At 44.2% G+C, this 20,980-nt stretch overlaps 1 protein-coding gene across 4 annotated transcripts in view; it reads left to right on the top strand.

Moving 5' to 3' along the window:
- Positions 1-20,980, top strand: part of AKT1S1 (AKT1 substrate 1) — a 72,905-nt gene that overhangs the window by 39,437 nt on the left and 12,488 nt on the right. For all 4 annotated transcript variants that reach the window (XR_012941146.1, XM_076065266.1, XM_076065267.1 and 1 more), the window contains 2 exons: positions 15,455-15,538; positions 20,468-20,709. Coding sequence is in view for 3 of the 4 variants with exons in the window: in XM_076065266.1 (XP_075921381.1) it covers positions 15,455-15,538; positions 20,468-20,709 (326 nt within the window). In the remaining variant the exon portion in view is untranslated. The remainder of the gene's footprint in view (positions 1-15,454; positions 15,539-20,467; positions 20,710-20,980) is intronic.

Below are 20,980 nucleotides of genomic sequence, written 5' to 3' on the forward strand. Positions count from 1 at the left end.
CTGCCTTTCTCCAGACATCCCGACGCCTCCTCGCCCTTGACAACAGCCACAGCCAATCACCGCCGTTGCTGATCCTCTGGCTTAATTGGCCCAACCGTTACCTCATCATCCCAGCCTTTGCACCTGGCTGTCCTAACACGACCCACACTCTTCTTTGGTTCTTTCGGTAAAGTCGCGTAGAATGAAAATAAAATAATAAAATAAAACAATAAAATTCTCACGACGTTCCGGCCACAACACAAGTGGCCTTCTTCAGGTGAAGAAGGCCACTTGTGTTGTGGCCACTTGTGTTGTGGCCGAAACGTGAGAATTGTATTGTTTTATTTTATTATTTTATTCTCATTCAACGTGACTTTACCGAAAGAACCAAAGAAGATGAATCCTTGCAGTCACGATAGCTTTAAATCGAAACGACCCACACTGTTTACGCCTTCTCCATAGGCTGACCCCAGATAAACCCACACTGTCCGTGTGATCATGCAATCGCACAGTTTCCACAACACACCTTCTTACTCCACTACACGTGTATTCATTGTGTAATTACTGATGACATTTAATGTCCAAAAATATAATTATTGGCCATTTAAAACATGAGCCCTGCACATAAACATGCTTTGACTATATCAGGAAGCATATAAAGAGAATACTTCATACATGAACGTGCGTTAAACTTACATATGCATATGTCATGTACATTTTTACGGAACTTTTTTTCTACAATATCCGAGCAGTATGTCTTGCTGTAGAAAGTGCATGCCTATTCATTCTCTGTAAAAACTAGGGTACAGTTAAATATGGTTGTAATATGATCCGGATGTTTGGGCTCGTTCCTTTGTTGGATTACAGGGCCAGGGCAATTAATCAAATCCGTAAATAACAATAAAACCCCATTACAGCAGAAAAAAATGACCATACATTCAGTTCTTTTGAGCTGTTGGTCTCGATAAGCCTGTTGTACACACTGCACATCTTCGTGTTTTGTTAAATCTACTTGATTTTCGGTCTTCACTTTCTGTTGTGATGGGTTTTCTCATGATTTACAGATTTGCGCTATTCTTGCCTTTAGCTACGTTAATGGGGTCCCCATAGTGTAAAAGTAAGTCCTCTTCATGTATGGGCCTGCCAGAATCATATGGCAGCAGTGAAACATTGCAGTCTACTGGACTGATGAGTCCTACAGTTGTCTTTGATTCACTGCTGCTGCATTCTGAGTTGGCTGTTTACACAACAAAATGGCCATACATCGAGTTCTTTTGAGCATGTGGTCTATATAAGGCTGAGAGCTTTTGTACATGCAATGCACATCTTTGGGTGTTAGGGCCACAACATTGTCAGCTCGTGAACTCTAATGTAAAACATTGGAAGATGTTGAAATGCGGTCATTGACAACAATGCCAAAACAGATCACAAATGGTTGGTTATATTGCATATCTGAAGATGACACTAAATGTGGAGCAACACAGGCTTGTTGAAGGTCATTGTGGATGGCCCATGCCAGGCTGAAATTATGCTCTTTGTAGCTTTTTGCCTGGGCACAGATGGCACTATTGAGATGTACTGGACTGTTATTTGTGAAAGTCTGATGATTTGGAAAATAAATCGTACAAGTCCTAGACAAAAATATGGTGCCAATTATGTTTTAAATTGATTTCATAAACAGAAACAGCAGCTGTTTTCTTGCTTTTATACGTCTCGAATGTGTGCACACGTCTTTTTACACTGGTGTCAGTCCGTGACTGAATCTTAAGTGCGAAATTAGCACAAATGTACACGAAACAAGCTTGTGCAGTGAGCGTTGCACGACGTAACTTGCACACATTGAGAAACTTAACTCCCATGTTTGATGATGCGATTGTACACACCCAAGCTTTTCGCTTCATTGTAAACCCAGTGTTCAACACCGAGGCCCTGCAGACACCAAGAGCTTTGTGTTTTTTAGTTTCCTTGGTATGATTTTCCATCTGCGCCAGTGCTGACGTCAGCTGTAAATGGATGCAAAATAAAGTTGTGAGTCTTGCGAGCTTGCATTGTGTGTACGTAACCTTAGATATCTGCTGACTCTTGGCCCCCCGGCCTTGTGACTTGTTTGGTTAACCGGATACCGTGGTTGCTGATCATGGTGCGGTTTCTGTGTGATTGCCACAGGGTCACACCTCCTCTTCCTACCGGTTAGAAAAGGAGGCTTTGGCACGTAACGATTAACACACCCAGCGATTCTATTGTGTAGATTCGGTCACAGTTTGTTCGTAATTTTCGTCTGTTTTTTTTGTCATGCCATTTTAATGTCTCGTTTATTTTGTGTACGGTTTTAATATTGCTCCGTGAGCCTAAATGTAACGTAATAATTTTTATTTGTATGAAATTTTAAAATCATTCTTACCTGCCCGATTTTATGCATGTACCGTGAGCACACAGCGATTTTTAGTTTGTGAACCGATGCATCATCACGTGCCCTAGTAAGGAGGGTTCAGGCCTGGGTGCTGCTCAGTCGAGCGCTCCCGTGGCTCTTGGGCCAGGTGTGTGGATTACCGAGACGTTTACACCTTCCCAGGTGCGAGCGCGCGGAGCCTTTTGTAATCTACCGTTAAAGGAATTGGATATTTATTTTGCAATATGTCTTTAGAGCCAGCGCAACACATTAACCTACGCTAACGAATCTCAATTGACACTCGCCTGATTTGACACCTGTTAATGTGATGAATAACAGGTTGCTCGCGTGGTTTTGCGTGGTCTTACTGTGGTGGTTAATAATGCAGTACACTGCGGTACTGTCTCATCAACGCGGGGTTCTGTTCATAACCGTGCATTACACCAGTGACAATTGGTATCAGACCCCTTGAATCAGGCACCTCTTATGCGACTCGGTTTAAAATTAGTACTGAGTGGGTTTTTTTGTTGGTCTGTGGTGGCTGAGCATGATGCTGGCCATTACACCCCCCCCCCCCTTGTTATGATATGCTATCCTCTATTGTCGGACTTGCTGACGTTGATTTCCTGATGGAAAAATCGCGTTATAATAAATCATAGGGTAAAGCACAGTCCGCGATAACACGTGAGATGCGTATGCAGGCTGAACAAAGACTGAGGCGCGTGGGAAGCATCTTGAAGCATCCAGCAGCATTCCGCAGTGTGTGATATTCCTTCGAGGCAGCCGTACAACCACTTACTCCTGCTCGCACGACGTAGTTCCGTTCACTCGATCACGTTCTATCTAATTCGCATCCACGTTATAAAAAAATGTGTACCCTAATACATTCCATCGCATTATATCCGATTCACGTTGTGAAAACACGTGTTATAGGAAAACAGACTGTAGTATATTAAACAAATTACTTTGCATATACCTTGGTGAGCCTTTGGTTTCCGGATCCCAAAATAACGCTGTGGGTTTTAAAAAAATTTCCTCAGGACAAGGCACAGAGGGGTGCGTGCATAAATGTGGCAACTTAAAACAGCTGTTGAAGTGCAGCACGTGGCACTTGAGTAGCTGCAAAATCAATGGTTGTTCCAGTGTGACTTGGCTCGCCTGGGGGTGAGTCTGCACCAATTTCAGAATGTGTGTGGGGGAATACAACAACACCGGTGTTTTTAAAAGAAAGGTGCTGGGTAAACACTTGTCACCTGAGATTCCATCTCTGTCAAGATGAACTTGTTCCAATGCACAGTCCGTAAAGCTTTTCACATTCAATGACAAAACTTAATTTTCTGTGTAATAGTTTTGCTGCTATGACTATAGACTAAATGTATAGTTCATTTCAAGTTTGGCCCAATGGCATATAGCTTGAAAGCGTTTGGTAGTTACAAAACCCACCTCTGGGTTCTCTCCAGCTTGCATCCTGACTGCACTCCAGATCTTGAATTGCTCTGATTTACGATGCCTGGATGGAGACCAGACCACAGAGTGAGTGAACGTGTTTTGACGTTCGCTGGGGTATATGCGTTTTCTTACGTTTAAGTAGGAAAGAGGCGCTGTGGAGACGCACCATTGTATGAGCGGACAGACCCACATATGTACTCGAACTCATGGATGTCCAGGCATGTTTGGCAGTGGGTTTACATATTCCTTGTAGGAGTACACTAAAAGCCCTTTTTGTAAGAACTATTCATAGTTGAGTGGACTTGTTTGCGTTGTGAATGTGCACATTGCTACCATGAATCCCAGGCTCACAGTGAGCCACACTGATGGAATGTGGCTTCTAGGAAGTCTGGAACATCATCCAGACATAGCACCTGGTGCAGATTGCAGGCGTCGTTTCAACCCCTGAAGAAGCATTCACAGAAGCATCGAAGTGGTTGGGTTTTTTAGTCGAAAGAATGAGGGTCGATGACTGCCATCGAGAGCAAAAAGGACTCGATCCATACCATGATATTATCACAGAACTGTACGTTTGGAGTGCATTGCATGTAGAATTAAGATGCCATAATATTGGCATTCGAGGAGGAAAAACATGTTTGTTGAGATTACATTTTCATAAAATAGTATTGCCTTGCAATGTTATGCTGTAGAAAGTGAAAATAAATACTCGAGTAACATATGTACTGGATCCTGTGATATTTGCTGTTGAATTGAAGCGGATGTAAAATTGCTATTCTGAGCGGACTTCATAGTGCTGCAACAATGTTGGTTTCATGTATTTTATTAACTTAGATATTATTGTAATATATTGGACAGTAGGTTGGAAGTGGATTCATAGGTGCACCAAAAAATATCCAGGCACGGCTTCAACATAATTTAATCTCTAGTTTTAATCAAAATTGAACTTGCTTTAGAGGTCATTGGAAAGTGAAATACAAACGCATCAACCACACAAATAAAACGTCCTGTAGAACACAGGTGGTGGCTATTATAGGAATGTGGCACAAGCAATTTGTAGTGTTTATAGTTCAATGTATCGCACGTGAAGAAGGAAATTGACACCCACATAATTTCAGGATTGGTATGAACCCCGTGGTTGTGCATACCAATCGTGGAACGGGTGTGGCGAGAAGCTATTCTCACATTTTAAAACAATTGAGTGCCCACTTAATATCTCTTAATACGGCACAATGTTTAAACATCCTAAGACGGAATTTTTTTTAAATTGTCTATCGCACAATTCTAGTAATAAACAAGAAAATATATTACATCAATGTAAAACATTCCACCAATTTCATTATCAAATGTGGCACTCACGATCCATGTGCATTATGCAGCCATATCAGATGTAAGCTCTGTTCATTGTAGTTGATTAAAATATCAATCGAGTATAGTATTCCTTCATATTTCAAACGTTGAGCTGGTTGTTATACTACGCACAAGTCTCAAGTGTCCGTGTAATCAAATTCACTCCCGTCAGTGAAATTTCTAATTTACCAGTCTGGCTGTCAGCATTGAAAATGGGGGGAAAAAATACGCAAGCCCTCCCGATTTTCGCACTGCTTGATTAAAAACACACACCCTGGTTTCGCCGTCATCTGTGCCAGATTTATCCGTCAGAGTGCAGGAATCCGCCAAATATTTTGTGCAGCCACCAGGGCAGCTAATTGTTTTCAGTTCAGTTTTATTTATTTTAGTATAGCCCTGTGAGCCATTCGGCTCTTGAATCGGGTGCAACCACAACAAACAAAAAAAACAAAAACACGAACAAGAAAAACATCTTAAAGTTACTATGTGACTGCGCAAACAGAAAATCCATGAAAAAAAACGGCAAAATAATCCTGAAAAAAGCACCGTACGCCAACGCTGTGTGCAAAAAATCCCAGTGGGATGCAAGTCAAACAACAACAACAATCACAAGAAAACTTAGATTAAGGCCATCAGTCTAACTCCGTACTACAACAAAACAAACATGTCCAAATCAAAAAACGTTTTCGAAATCACCAAAAAAATAAAGCCATAATTGCAACGTAACAGTGACCATAGGGAGCCATATGCCACTGCTTCAAGACCTTTTTTTAGAACAAACAAGCCCTCTTTTTTAACAAAAACAAGCACCAACCACCCACCCTTCTCTTGCTCTCTCCCTCCGAACAGGGGGTGTGTAGCAGTGGATCAATGCGATTGGTTGCCTCTGCGTAGCAGCATCCTTGGATGGGGGCTGGCTCCCGCGCCCCCACTCGCTGAGCCTGTTGCAGCTCAGCAAGCCGAGTCAATGTGTAACCTGTTGCTCAACTCTGCTGGCTCCTCCGAGGAATCCCAAGCCGCTTGCCTGCGTGGATGACTCGTGATGACATTGTAACCACAGGCCTCTGTTATTGCCAAACGACACAGCACCACTTCCCACGGCCGTGTCGCAGTTTTTAATGCGAGCGGCACTGCGGACTTATGTACGCTGCAAAGCCGTTTGCTGTATGGTTATGCGGTTGAGAAGCCTCGTGTTTGGTGCATTGGCCGCTGGAGCCGGGTTTGTAAAGAGCCATGAATTTATGTTTGTCGTCGTGTTGGAGTGTTTTTTAAGACGAACACAATGTAATTTTTCCAGGAAAGAAAGTGGTTTAGTTGTGAAGTGCAGAGCAGGTGAACTATTTTAACACCATTTGCAAGAGGAAGCCAGTGTGAGGCAATTGATAGCCCAAATCACAAAATGTGAACATTGTTCCTATGTAGATATGAGTAATTATAGTAGCAATGCAGTTCCCTACTGTGATAATTTTATCGTGTGTGCCACTGAGCTCTCAAGTAGGCACAGGATGTTTGGTCTAAGCGCGCACACTCATACCTGATTCACTGTGGTGAAGCTGAACACAATCTATATGTTAATAATAATGTATTTTTTTTATATATATTGCATAATTAACGCAACTGCATCACACGACGCCGTGCAATTAATGAGCGTTCATGCTTTTGGGGTGAAAACACGGAGATAACCCACGCATGCCAGGTTTGGGGAACACGCAGATGGGACGAATGGAAATTGTGTGCACACTTGCTGCACTGCCTGCTGCTGGCAAGCCAGGGTTACGGCACCCGGGTGTCCACGGGAAGGGGAGTTTCACGGACGTTAGCGTGGCGGACCACCAACCCTAGCTGCTGCCTCCACAGTGCTGGATGATAATTATAGACGATGGGTATAGCCACCGCTGCCCAGCGCGGTGGTGTGTTGACGCTCGTGATATCCCAACTACATGGCAAACGAGGGGACATGGATACGTTATCATTTTGACTTTTAGGGGGGGAAAAAAACTATTTGATTTATCCTTTCCTGCCATGGCCATGCTGAATTGCAACAACTGGCTGTAGACCGTCAGTGGGAAGCAAATATTGTAACGTTAGTTTGTGTGCATAGTGACACTGGTTTGTTTTGACATGTTGCTAACGTAGGACATTTTCAATCGATGCTATTTATGCACAATGCTGTTTATGGGTACGGCATAGGGGTAGACCTTTCAGTGGGCCTCTTATGTCACTTGAGAAATAATATAGTATGGATTGAATTACTTGGAAGTTTTTGGGTGTATGTGGGGAGGAATGGTTAGCAACAGAGCCATCAGGCTGACCTGTGTTGGTAAGCCATTTGGGTGCCATAAACACATGGCGTGTTGACTTTCACAATTGTCTTTTTTTTCACGTTACTGGTACCACCGCATCCTGACCATTCTCAGTTTTTGACAGATGGCAAGGAAGCAATGGGTGTGCCTTCTAAACAGCGAGGGCTTTCACATGAGCATTTTGTTAAGGCTGGAGGAGAGCTGTCATCGACGCTGCTTTTGTCGATTGCAGAGCCATGTGAAAATTATAAATCAAGCCAACCGGTCGACTGTTTTCCTTTGAGGGTTTAAAAACACACACTTTTTTTTAACACCGCCTACTAGGTTCATGTAAACATCGTGTGGAAAGGTTGCACTGACTTGGGCGGTTATATACAGTAAGACGTACTGTGGTCTGCATTCGCTTATCCGATGCGCACGTTGTTGTGTGGTGGAAGCAGATCCACAGCTTGTCTCTGTCTTCAGCCTCCATGTGCATGGCAGATACGAAGGTAGACAGCGCAAATGCCTAACCGTGACTACAGTGGAGTTCCCACATTGTGCTGTGGAGCCACCGTGCTTCCTGTTTTGATGGACGCCAAGTGTTTCACACCCTGAAGCATCTGATGCAACATTGGGCTCATCTCAAGTTCAAAAAACAAAAAAACACCGGGGCACTTGATGTCTATTGACCCTATCTTAACATTGTAGATGTTGTGGCTTAGTACAGTCTTGTTTTCCCATGACGTGGTAGTTAAGTTCCAGAAGAACACCGCGTTATGGGTAAAGTCGTGTTATAATAAATAAGATAGGTTAAAGCACAGTCTTAGATCACGTGAGTGATGCGTGTGCAGTCTGAACAAATAGCGAGGCACGTGGGTAGCATCTAGAAGCATCCAGCAGCATTCCACCTCGTGTGATGCTATGCCGAGGCAGCCGCACAACCACTTCTACTCGCGCGACGTAGTTCTTTTCACACAGTCGTATTATATTCAAATTCGCATCCGCGTTGTTAAAAATGTGTTCCCTAATACATTAATCGTGTTATGTCCATTTCACATTATGAAAACAACACGCGTCATTATAGCAGAACTGACTACTACGAACTCGGTAAAGGCAGTGATATTGTAGATTGTTTCAAACACAGCAGAAATCCAATATACTCGTGATCTTAAAATCTGCGAATCGCAGTCATTTTTGGTTGTGAATCGGCACAGCTTGCCTGTGCTGACATTTGTGGGACTTGGAAACCAAGTCCAAAATATGAACTGTGTGTACTTTACTCAGTTATGCCAATAGCACCGCATAACGTCAGACATTGATCCCTATAAAAGCAAGTCTCTCATACAGATGCAGTTTTTTTTTATTATAAACAATGTTATTAATGTGTATACGGGGTGAGAGCAACAGGGGTACAAAGATTGCACATTCTTGTTCAGAAGCAATGCAACATAAATCAATTGTTTTTTTTCTTCCAAAGAAGGCTCACATGTATTATGTCAGCTTGGCTGAATCAATGGAATGAGAGCAATGGGGACATTCAAAAGAATGTTGTAATGAAGATGGCATTGCTTTACATATCGGCTTTATTTTAAGCTTACAGAATAGTCTGTGGGTTTGACGAAAAAAATCAAACTCGCCTTGATCCACCTATGTGGCCTGAAGGTTGCTATTCCAGAACTGATTTAGAGGTAACTGATGCTGATAATGCGGCTTCCTGTCCTCACAGTTTAACCTTCTAAACTGCATCCTCATGTAAAGCCCTCTGTCCGCACTGACCAGTCTATTGGATTCCCCCTCCCTACCGTGGGTCATGTCCCTGTTGCTGAATATCGAGGCTCGGGGGGGAGGGGGAGCCATTGAAAGAGTTAAGTGAGAGCATGGACCTTAATAGCCCGAGCAGCTGCCAAGAGCCCACAGCGTAATTTCTCCACCGCCAGCGGGCAACGACATCCAGGCCTACGTGCGCACATATATCACGGTGACCTTGCCGTGCACTCCACACGCACCCCCGTGAACCCGTCGAATGAGCAATCCACTCAACCCCGGGTTGTTTACAGGATCTGCCCTCAACTAATCGGCGGCCAGATAACCCGACACCTATCAGCCAATCCTCATGAGCTGAAATAGAGCTTGGGCAGTGATGAATGGTGTCACGCCACCAGTGTATTGTGCACTGTGGTTTGATGTATGGTGCATTGTAGTTGGATGACTCTCTTTACATTCTGAAGTTCACGAGGCGAAGAAATTCGGTGTCAGAAAATTGGCACAGCAGTGGAACACGCATTATACATTTATTGATTACTTTATAAGTTTATAAAGAGCATTTCTGCGATGAACCTAGAGTCTAGACTGAATCAGGGCCACAGGTTACCAACTGACAGGGGTCACAATGGTAGACCAGGCCTTTCGATAAGGAATGAGCCATTGCCTGTGAGTGACATAAACATTTATGATGTGGTAAATGAGCCAATGTTCCTGCGAGCTTGAATGGTGCCCAATGTTGACAATAATGTGTTTTTATCTTGAACACACAAATTCTCACCTTGCGAAATTCAGTTTGTTCAGCAGATTAGTGACAGGAGAATAACTGCCATTTAGATTTGAAAAACACAGGCATTATCTTCAACTGTGTATCTTGTTTCTGCATTACTTCTGGTCGATGTAACCTATGACGTGTGAATAATCTATGGTAGGACTGATTAGATGCCTGGTCACGCAACTGAGTGTGTCGTCAAAAGTGTTTGTTTTGTAAAAGATAGGGCAGCGCCCATTTTCACTTGTTAATTTTGAGCCCGTGGTGGAAATTCCACATACGGCAGGGCCAATTCCCCCACAGAATGACGGCTGTTGACTTTTCATCAAGAGCTACTCTTGTCATTGACGGACAGCAGTGTTTTCACGGTGAGACAGATGCTCTGCCTAGGTTGCACCGGGGCTGCTGTGCACTGTTTAGGCAAGAGGGGAGGCCTCGTTAACAGTTCTGTCTTGTAACTTGCCGTGCCAACTCCACAAAAGGACAAAATGCAAATTGAGAAATCCACTGATTACCAGCAGCAGCACCTGGTGTTGTGGTGACTTGTGTGCAGGTGTGACGCCTTATCCCCCCCTGCCCTTGTAAAAAAAAAAACTAGTGTGGCAATGATAGTCGGCTTCACGGTGCACACCTGTTGCATAATAAACATCTGGGTCATGGTATGAAACGAAGCAGAGATGTCGCTGTCGGGAAAACTGATCACAAAACTGATGTAAGTACCTATTGAGATGCTGGCTTGTTGCCTGCATCTCAAAAGGTACATTACGTCAATGTTGATCTTTGGATTTGAGTCACTTTTTCTTGTTTTTCGAGAGCACGGTTTGGTCTGCAGGGGCTCGATTAGAGGAGAGTGATGTGCTCAGAGGATGCACATGCTTTAGTGGCAGCGCCAGTAGAGTGTCAGCCTGCAGTCTATAGCAAAAGCCCCATTTTGCCACACTATAGTATTCACACTAGCGGCCTTTATGCAACACAATAGTTTCACTTTGTGGCAATGCAAATGCTGCTCCTATATAAACCTGCGGAAGTAATAAAAAAATAACGATGATGTAAAAAAAACACAACAATTTTGTATTTTACCAGGTAAGGCCCACTGAGCTATATATCTTTTTTTCAGAAGCGACCTGGCCACAAATGATGGCAAAACGAAGTGGCTTATGTGGAAACTTATAGCAGCCAAATACTCGAAATGCACGATTCTAAATGTGGAGGGAAAAAAACGGGAGGGCCTAGAGAAAATGTCACGCGACCACGGGGAGAACGTGCAAACTCGAGATGTACAACGGTCAGGGTCGGGATCGAACACACGACCTCTATACCAGGCGAGGGAGTTGAAATCTCGCAATTGAAGCTTTAAACAGGAGCGTTATCGTCATAACTCAAAACCGTGACATTCTTAGCGCTGCGTCGTCATAACATGGAGAAGTGTCGCTCTTTTCTCCTTACTAGGTGATGGGTATATAGGGTCGATAGGTTATTGGAAACTACACCCCCTGCCGGTTATGAAAGAGGCAACCGCCTGGGTGAAGGAAAGCTTAACAAACAATCAAATGCAACTAAGCTCACTCTTTTGGTGTTTAATTAAGATTCGAACAGATGTCTGTCCAGAGACTATATTTGTACATGCTATAGAACATACATTTTAAAGAGGTTCTTTTGTGTGTTGTGCTCAGTGGCTTCTCTTGGGAAAACTTTTTCATTTGTAATATAAACACCAGGAGGCAGTTATAGATTTGTGAACAAAGTGACTTCTGAAGGTGGTCACCCATAAAAAAAAAACATCTACGATGCCTACATTGTCACATCTATTTGCTTGAACGTTCATTGAGCGTAAATAATGTTTAACTAGATATGCTGCTTTAAGGCACGTAACATCAGTACTCATGCCATTTCCGTTTTCAGGAAAGACTTACAGAGGCGCACAACTCTTGTCCCGGAGGGTTCTGGTTTGGGATGTTTCACCAATTGTTTTGTAAGGAATGTTGATTGTAGACAGAAGCTGAAGCACCTGGAGAAAACGCATTAATGCAAGGGGGGTTAATACTCAAAGTTCCACACAAACAGATTGACAAGCCTACTTGCTGTGCATCCATCTTCTGGCCATCTTGCATCCCAGGGGGTTTGGGAGTTTCACGTACCTCCCTGATCCACCAACCCTTGCTGCTACAACGCTCACTCGGGGGTATACGTCACCTCGTTTCACCGTGCATCACCTGTCCCATGGATATGCCAATTATGCTTTTAATACGTGTTTACAGTTTTTAAATATACAATGAATCTGCGTGATTATTGCAGAGGCCTTTTTAACGTAAAAATTCTAATTATATTCCGGTGACTAACACTACCGTAGCAATACTGAGTGGCAGTGCTCACATGCTAGATATAAAAGAGTTTGCTCTATCTTTATAAGTGCTACGTTCATATTTTATGTTGTACGTGTATTTTATTGCTGGCTGATCATGGTTTTGCTGGTGTGTGCGATATTCGGCGGACTTGCTATTGTAACAGTGATAGTCGTAAAATTTGATGTACATTCACGAGTAAAAAGTCCGGGGTTACAGAAACATAAAGCCAACCTGAATTAAAATCGTCGAGTAATATTTACATTGGGTACTTTTAAATAAGATTTATAAGTGGTTGACACTTTATACAGAGCGATGAAATATTACCCGGAGCACGTTTATAAAAGTTCAGGGCAGGACAGGGTGTGTTGGGAGGATGTCCGGGAGTGCTCCAGCTTTATGTGGCAGACGTTTAAATCACAGCAGATGGCTTGTCCAATCGTAGGCAATAACCAGTGGCACTCGCAGCATTCACGTTTGTTAATTTTGGATTGCTGCCATAGCGCCAGTTCCCACACAATCCATGTGGCTCGGGAAAACCGTGGACGCATGTGATATTGACTGGGTGTGGTGGTCGGGGCATACTTCAATCCCATGACTTGGAGTGCTTGGAGAATCTTTAATTGCCATCAATGGTAAAATCCACGATGTGTCAGTTTGTCGGGTGAGGCCCATTGAGTTCGTGGGCTCTTTTTCAATGGTGACCCAGCCAAAATGCAAAAATTCACAGCTCTGGAACTGCTCGCTCACGCCACTGCTGGCGGAAGGGCCTCCACCTAGAGGGAGTTTATAGAGAGCAACTCCAGAGGGTATTTTTGGCCTACTCTTCCACGGTGGCCAAACGTCTTGGAATATGTGGGAGAATCCACTCTTTACCCCACCACACGTGAACTACCGATCCACTCACTGTGGTGTAGCCATTTACACAGCTGGATAGATGGAGGCGCGAGGGAGGATTCAGAAAGTTGCGCAATTGCCAGGAGATAAGTTCAGTGTGCGAAACCATTACACCATGGCACCATGAAGGGGTCGGTCTGCCTCATTGTTTGTTTTATATATATAAAAGGGAAATTTGTGAATGTGTGTCTGTTCAAAATGTTTAGCATACTTCCCAACATGCAACAAACTTGAAATTTGGCATATGGGTAGTTTCCAGACTGTACACAATGCAAAAAGTCTAAAAATAGACTTTTGTATTTGGAGGGGGGGGGGGCGCAATAATGGATATAATATTTTGCACGGCAAGTGAGCGGTGACGTCGCATCTGTGATGTCACCCGCATGCGGAAGCGTCACGCTGTGTGCCTGATGACGTCACGTACCCCCCCCCAACCCTCCACGTAGGCCGTGTATTAATCCAAGACAAGAATCCAAGTCCCGGGCGAAGCCGGGTAGTAAAGCTAGTGTATGAATAATTGGCAAGCAAGAGAAGGAAAATGTTTACTCTTACAAAAACAAAATGACTTTCAAGTACACCAACCAGAGGGCATTTTGGACCGGTGTTTTCTAGCAGTGCACACTGCACCAATTTAACATCTTCTGAGTCCCACCAACAGGCTTTGGCATTTTCAATATACTGCGAGGTTGGGCGATTAAAATACAATACAACGTGGCTCTATATAGCATCCAAAATGTAATCACATCTCAAGACGCTGTACAGAACAGTTGGCATATTTATCACGGGGACAGAGAGAGGCAGTGTAGTTCATTGTCAGAGGGGAAAAAAGAGAGGTCTTGAGTCTGCACTTGAGCAGGGACAGCGCGTGACAGCATGGAGATGCTGGGGGAAGTAAAGCGTGTTCCTGAATATAAAACCCATCCAGAACGCTCTGAAGCCCTTCCAGCACAGTGCAGAGAAAGGATGTTGTGTAATACGGTTGATGCCATACCTGTGTCCTATACCATATCTTTGTGGAGTTTTGAAAATCAATGCGCATGTTGGCTTTTTCTGGTCACTTGTCCTTTTTTTTTCTCTTGCATCAGGAAATGCCAACAAGGGGTAATTGTTCGTCTTTTTAACACATCGGATTTCGCGACCAATATCATCCATAATAGAGGTTTTAGGGTTAGATCGCGTAAATATATAAATGTGTCGTTAAAACCCGCCACCACCCGACACGGCCAACTAGTAAAGGTCGTCATGTAAACAGAACATGGCAATTCGTCACTAGTACTGTGCCAATTCGTCACTAGTACTGTGATTCTGTTTACATGACAACCCTTACTAGTTGACTGTGTCGGGTGATGGCGGGTTTTAACGACACATATATTTACGTGATCTAACCCAAAAACCTCTTATGGTGTTTTGTCTTTGTTCAGATCCTTTCATGTATCTTTCCAGAATAAACGCACTTTGAATCAGTATGTGAATGAGTGGTTCTGTATTTTCATCTCTGCCGATGTTATGCTTTTTGTGCAATCCTAAATAACAAGGCTGATGATTCCAGCATTTATTTTACTAGTTTCTGAGCACAGGCCCAAAGGCCCAAAACATCAAGTGGCTCGTAACAAAAATCACAGTTTTAATCGATAATAAAATCAGAACCTGTCATTAATTTTGTGGACTTGGTATTCGAACTTAAGAAGTATAGTTCTAATCTTGACGAATTATTTAACAATTGTCGAGATGAGGATACCCGCGACGTCGGGGCTCCGTGTTGTGTCCTGACGAGGCCTCCACTCCTCCACCTAATTTTTTATCTGCTCCACCTCAAGCTTCCCCCACTTTAAAAGATCTTGACTGCAGCCTGACTCCATAAAGTTGGGAGGTTTGCATGTGCGTGTGTTGAACTTCTTTCGTATGTTTGATACATCCACGCGTCAAGTCCAAACGTACACACGTCAAATTGTTCACATATCGGATAATCAAACGTGTGGAGCGTTGCTGACGACGAAAGTTAGCGCATGCATGGGGACATGTAATCTCTGGTATGGGGGCCCGATGCTTTTCTTACTCGCCCTTCATGGGAGGAAGCCCACTCTCGTTTTATTTTTTGCCAGGCTCTAAAGCTAGCCATAATTTCAGCTGATGAATGTTTGTCTGCGCTCATTCGACCATAGCCTGTGCATGCGTGCGCGTGCGTTTCCGTTAGTCAGCGGTTTAACGGTGGTTTCTGTGTGTGTGTGTACAGGTCTGTTTGTCATGGATGAAGACTCGCCGATCAATGACTGCGAACCGTTCTTTGAGTCGGATGGAGAGGAGGAGAGTACTGATGGTAAGCATCTCGTCAGCGAATACGTTTTATTTGCATGAAGAATGGCGGTGAATGGTTATAAAGGTAAGCATGCGGTCGCTACTTGTGAATTTGGAAGTAGAGTCCCCATTTGTCCTCACTGCTTGGAAAAGTACAGCAAAATTAATTGTTGTCCCATACTTCTATGCTCCCGCATCTATTCTCCCCGCCTTTGCCAAACCGCACTAGCACAGTGTGGTGAAGTAGGTGAAATAACCCCCGCGTCCCGCGCCGCATGGGGGGAGTCACTCATCCAGCGGTGGACTGACAAAAGTAGTTACGTGTGCTTGGGGAGTGTACTGTCATCAACATCCACAATGCCAAGGTTTTTCCTGTGAGGCCACAGCAACACTTGGCCATCCGTTGTCTTCCGAGAGGTGGGTACTGTTGTAAACTGAGTTGACCTAGGAGGAGCCCAGCCCTGTTTTGGAAACCGATTTCCACTTGTTATTTTTTCTTCTTCCCCACAGCCCAGAAACAAAAAAAAGTCTGCTTACCTAACCTATAATTCAGTATGCGAACGTTTCTATTAAACATATATCTACCAGCCGTACAAGTCCCATGCACGCGCGCATGCAGATACAAACACTGTGGAATCCTGCTGTACGACCGAAAGAGATAATTTCCACGTTATCTGCACCACCACCGTCCCGCTAGCAACCTATGGCTTAAGTCCGGACCTGCATCAGGGATTCACCACTTCATTTGCATTGTACTTCTGCACAATGTCACTTTTAGCAGAGACAACACTATAAAGTGTTTTTCAGTATTTTAGGGAGGTATGCTTGATTTGTCTACGAAATGTTCTGCTTGTTTTTACTTCGAACCAGCCTTTGGCTGTATCGTATATCAAGCCAGTAACGAAAATTCCCAGATATATCAACACTTTGATGCTACATTTTGAAGCTAATCAGCGATACCCATGGCCACTTGTGCGATCCGTTTGCTTACTTGCACCTCGACATCTTCTAGACTCCCTCCCCACCATCCTCACTTCACCATCTCACTTTTCTCATCTCTGTAATCAACATTAATCTACCCCCCCCCCCCCCTTCTTCCCTTACCACCCCTTCCCTCCCCCCCAGATGAAAGCACATTGGCTCCGCGACGTGATACCTTTGTGTGAAAGAGGCGATAGATGTATACCCTCCACGCCTACACCCGCGGTTAATCTCCCCTGTCTTATATAGACCGATCACGTCGGGTGTGAGGGCCTCGAGTTTGTCCCCGCCCGGTTTTTCTGTCACCTAAAGCATTGTTATGGGGCCTACGTTGTTGCTTCATAAAATCCTAATAAAAAAAACACATTAATTCTCTGTCACCACTTAAATTCTTGCCCTTAAGAAGCGCTCTTGACTTCATTACCGTTCACCGCAATCCCTACAGCGAGTGTAGGCCTCGCCACACCTTCAACCGTCAATCTTATTCACACAAAGAGTTATGCTTCAAGGTTACTCCGGTAAACTTCAGATGAGACTGCTTTACACTTATCTTTGTTCCCTTCATGTTGCCCTCAATTTATAATTGTGCTTTTAAATGTAGATCATATATAGGTGTTTATGAGCTCGTATACCCAAACTCGTCGACTATTAAAACAAAAATCAACACATTCATCAATAACACTGTGCCCTTAAAAGGAAATATATAGGATAGGTGATGTCTCCGGCAAATTCCCTTCTTCATCGCACATAAATGGGCTATGATCAAGAGCCGTTACCTGAAACGTCGCCTATTACGTTTTATTTTAAGGCCGCATTCTTATTGTCAAACGTGCTGACTGTTTTTGTTAACTATGCTTGCACAACGATGCCAACGCAGCAGCAGTGTCATCTTTCCAATTACCCCGCATCCGATTAGCACGGTTGGCTACGTACGATGCAAAAGACATTCAACATAAACATACCTTTCAACCCATACTAATTTACCTCTATTCTTGTGATGGGACCGTGTCGGATGAACGTTGAGATTTATTGGGCACGGGGTGACCAATAAAGTCTGAATTGGTCTGTAGTAAGGTAGGCACCGATAAGGAGTTGACAGGTATGCTTACATACTTATCATCCGCTGCTCCCCAACGTTTGGAAGTGATGGGCCTCAAAAAAATAAAAGTTCTAACCAAAATAGAAACAAGCATATTCTTTGATCGTAAGATGCTCAAGAAAATAATACGCACCCCACGTTTTAGGGTAATTTTTAGTTGTTTTTTTCATCACGAGAGCGGTACGGGTTCTATGGAGAGCCGACATCCGGAATGTGGTTGTGAATGTTCTGCTTTGCAATAGGGAGGTGATTGATGTCTTCTGGAAGATTATTCTGAACAGCTGATGGTATCCCCCTCTCTTCTAGGTGGTCATTTATTGCTATGGAGAACCATCTTCGGAAAGATGATTCTGAACAAATAGATTGAAACACATTTTCCGGAAGACAAAATATTCTCTGCAGTATAAGACACGCCCCCAACTGTTTATAATACAGGGAACAATAGTTTGTCTTATTATTCAGAGACTACGGTACGAAAACAACAAGGTCATCATCACTTGCATGGCCCGTCATAAAAGTTTGACTGCATTGAAATGCAAAGTGGAAATTTTGTGAATCGCTATTTTGACTTCAACCAATCAGTGTCATCGTTGCCTCTGTATCCTTTAATATTCCATTCATTCAGGGGGCTGCGTTTCGCATCTTTTCAACAGGGCTTACAATTGCTTTTCTGTAGTTTTGAGTTCTCCTAAGAAAGACAATTACCGTGACCCCGTGAATGTAAGCCTTCACTATGTCTCCAGTGCCCCCTATTGGAAATGATTGAATGTGTATAACCATCTGCTGCCTCAGGAGTAGAGGTGGAATTATTAATTTTCGCAGCCTGACGGTTTCATGAATTCAGGGTCACAATTCGATTTAAGATTTTATTTTTTTACATTTCTAGTGGCTGCAGGGATGTGACGTGAAACTATGCAGTACGACATGTGCACGAATAGAAAAAGCCTGACTGCAGGAGATGCCTATTTTGACCACATGGACTCAACACAATATGGGAAATGAACGGCAGTGAGCACAAGGGGGCACTGCAAATCCAAAGGAGACAACCCCCATTGGCAGGATTTTCAGTCACAAATCCATGCCTGCCCACTTGCGGGTGATAGGACAACTACTCCATCCAATCTTGATTTGAAACTTTCGTGACTGCAGGAATCCATACTCTTTGGTTCTTTCGGTAAAGCCACGTAGGTAGAAATAAAATCAAACAAATCACGACGTTTCGATCGCAACACAAGCAATCTTCATCAGGTGGAACAACCACAGCAAGAAAATGCTGAAGTAGGCGATAGAGCTGCCGTGGCAAGAGGTTATATTGGTAAGAAAAGGTGGGAGCTAAGGCGGGAGAGAGAGGGGGGTAGGGGGGGCTGCGTGAGCGCTAGTGGAAGATGACGTGAGGCTGGGGGTGGAAGTGGGCGGGGCTACAAGTGGGAAGCTGAGTGTGGGACACGTGGGGGGGGGGGGAGAAAAAACATCTACTAGTAAACGGCAGGTAGGATGGAAACAACCTCCACCAGTTAAGGCATTACCTGGTTAATAACATCCTTCCAATGATTGTTAAATTTGTATCCATATTCTCGGTTGAAGTTATGTCTGTTTATATATCTGGATGGCTTCATGAATAAACCTTTGATAGTTGCCCGAAGGTTTGCAGAGTACCTTGGTCTCAGAAAAAACTCATGCAAGCCCACAGCGTTATAACAATGGTCAGCTACGGCAGAGGTATTGGTTCTGCCGTGTTTCAGATCTGCCTTATGTTCGCGAACACGGTCCAAGACATGTCGTTTCTATTCCTGAATGTAACTGCTACCGCAGGTACAACTTAGTTTGTAGATTCCAGGGTATTGTATGTCAGGAATGCCCTCCTTCACAGATGGGATTAGATCACGGATTTTGTGTACTCCATCCAGTAAAAAAAAAATCTTACCAAGTAAGGCCCACTGAACTATACAGCTCGTTTTCAGAAGCGACCTGGCCACAAATGATAGCTCAACGGAGTGGCTTATCACGTGGATATTTATATCAGCCAAAACTATAAACGCACGTTTCTAAATGTGGTTGGGTAAACCTGGGCACCTGGAAAAAAATTCACATGACGACGGGGAGAACATGCAAACTCCAAATATACAGCAGCAGCATGCGTCAGGGTTGGGATCGAGCCCACGACCTCCTGTATACCAGGCGAGGTAGTTTACATCTCATAGCCACCGTGATGATGAGAGAGAGACATGCAAACTCCAAATATACAGCAGCAGCATGCGTCAGGGTTGGGATCGAGCCCACGACCTCCTGTATACCAGGCGAGGTAGTTTACATCTCATAGCCACCGTGATGACGAGAGAGAGACACGCAAACTCCAAATATACAGCAGCAGCATGCGTCAGGGTTGGGATCGAGCCCACGACCTCCTGTATACCAGGCGAGGTAGTTTACATCTCACCACCGTGGTGCACCCATGTACTGTGCCCCCAACCTTTCTGGACTGAAGGACCACGGGCAATCGTAAATAAAAAAACAAGTTCGTGTACAAACGTGAATGAAAATGTACGTTTTATGAAAAATATCAAATCTGCAATGATTTCCACTGACCGCTTGCTGTGGCCTTGCCGACCACCAGCGGTGTGCCACGGTTAATAACACGGTTAACTATATAATTGTGCCAAAGAGAACCGGTCCAAGGCCTCTCCTAGGTCAACTCAGCCTTCAATGAGTACCTGGTATAATGTGGAAACAACAGTACTTGGTAGGCAAAAGCGGTCCTAGCCTGGAGCTGGCATCGCCATCCATCCCCTTGTGTCATGCCAGCCTTCATAGTCTATTGAGGCTATAAGGGGAATACTTTGTTTTAACACCAACCTTTCTGTGTGTGCACAGACGGCAGCTTGAGTGAGGATACTAACCCCAGGGCCGGATGCCACCAGTACGCAAAGTCACTGCCCGTTCGAGTGCCAGTCTGGGGCTTCAAGGAGCAAATCGAGCATCAGCAGCACGTACAGCATCAGCAGCACGTACAGCATCAGCAGCACTTCCAGCAGCAGCAGCAGCATCAGCAGCATCATCAGCAGCATCATCAGCAGAAGGGCAAGCACCAGGACGACCCAGACAAAGAGGCCAGGGTGAGAACATCACACTCGAGCACGTTTCTCGATGACCAAGACATGCCTTACAGCGCCATGTGACACACAAGATTGGGAGAGCGAATGAGGTGTGTGTCCGTTTGTGTTAACGCATGCGCTGTGGAGAAGTGGCTGTGATTGAGCTCCGTGACTGTAATGCCTGGGGCTAATCGGCATGCATCTGCCCTCATGCCCCCCTCCAGAAGGGACACTGGGACAAGGGACCAGCATTTAAATAAAGTGAATCTCTTCGCTGTGTATATTTCATGCA

The sequence above is a fragment of the Petromyzon marinus genome, chromosome 7, assembly GCF_048934315.1.
Source record: "Petromyzon marinus isolate PM22_M1 ecotype Great Lakes invasive population chromosome 7, UKy_Petmar_22M1.pri1.0, whole genome shotgun sequence".
NCBI classification, from domain to species: domain Eukaryota; kingdom Metazoa; phylum Chordata; class Hyperoartia; order Petromyzontiformes; family Petromyzontidae; genus Petromyzon; species Petromyzon marinus.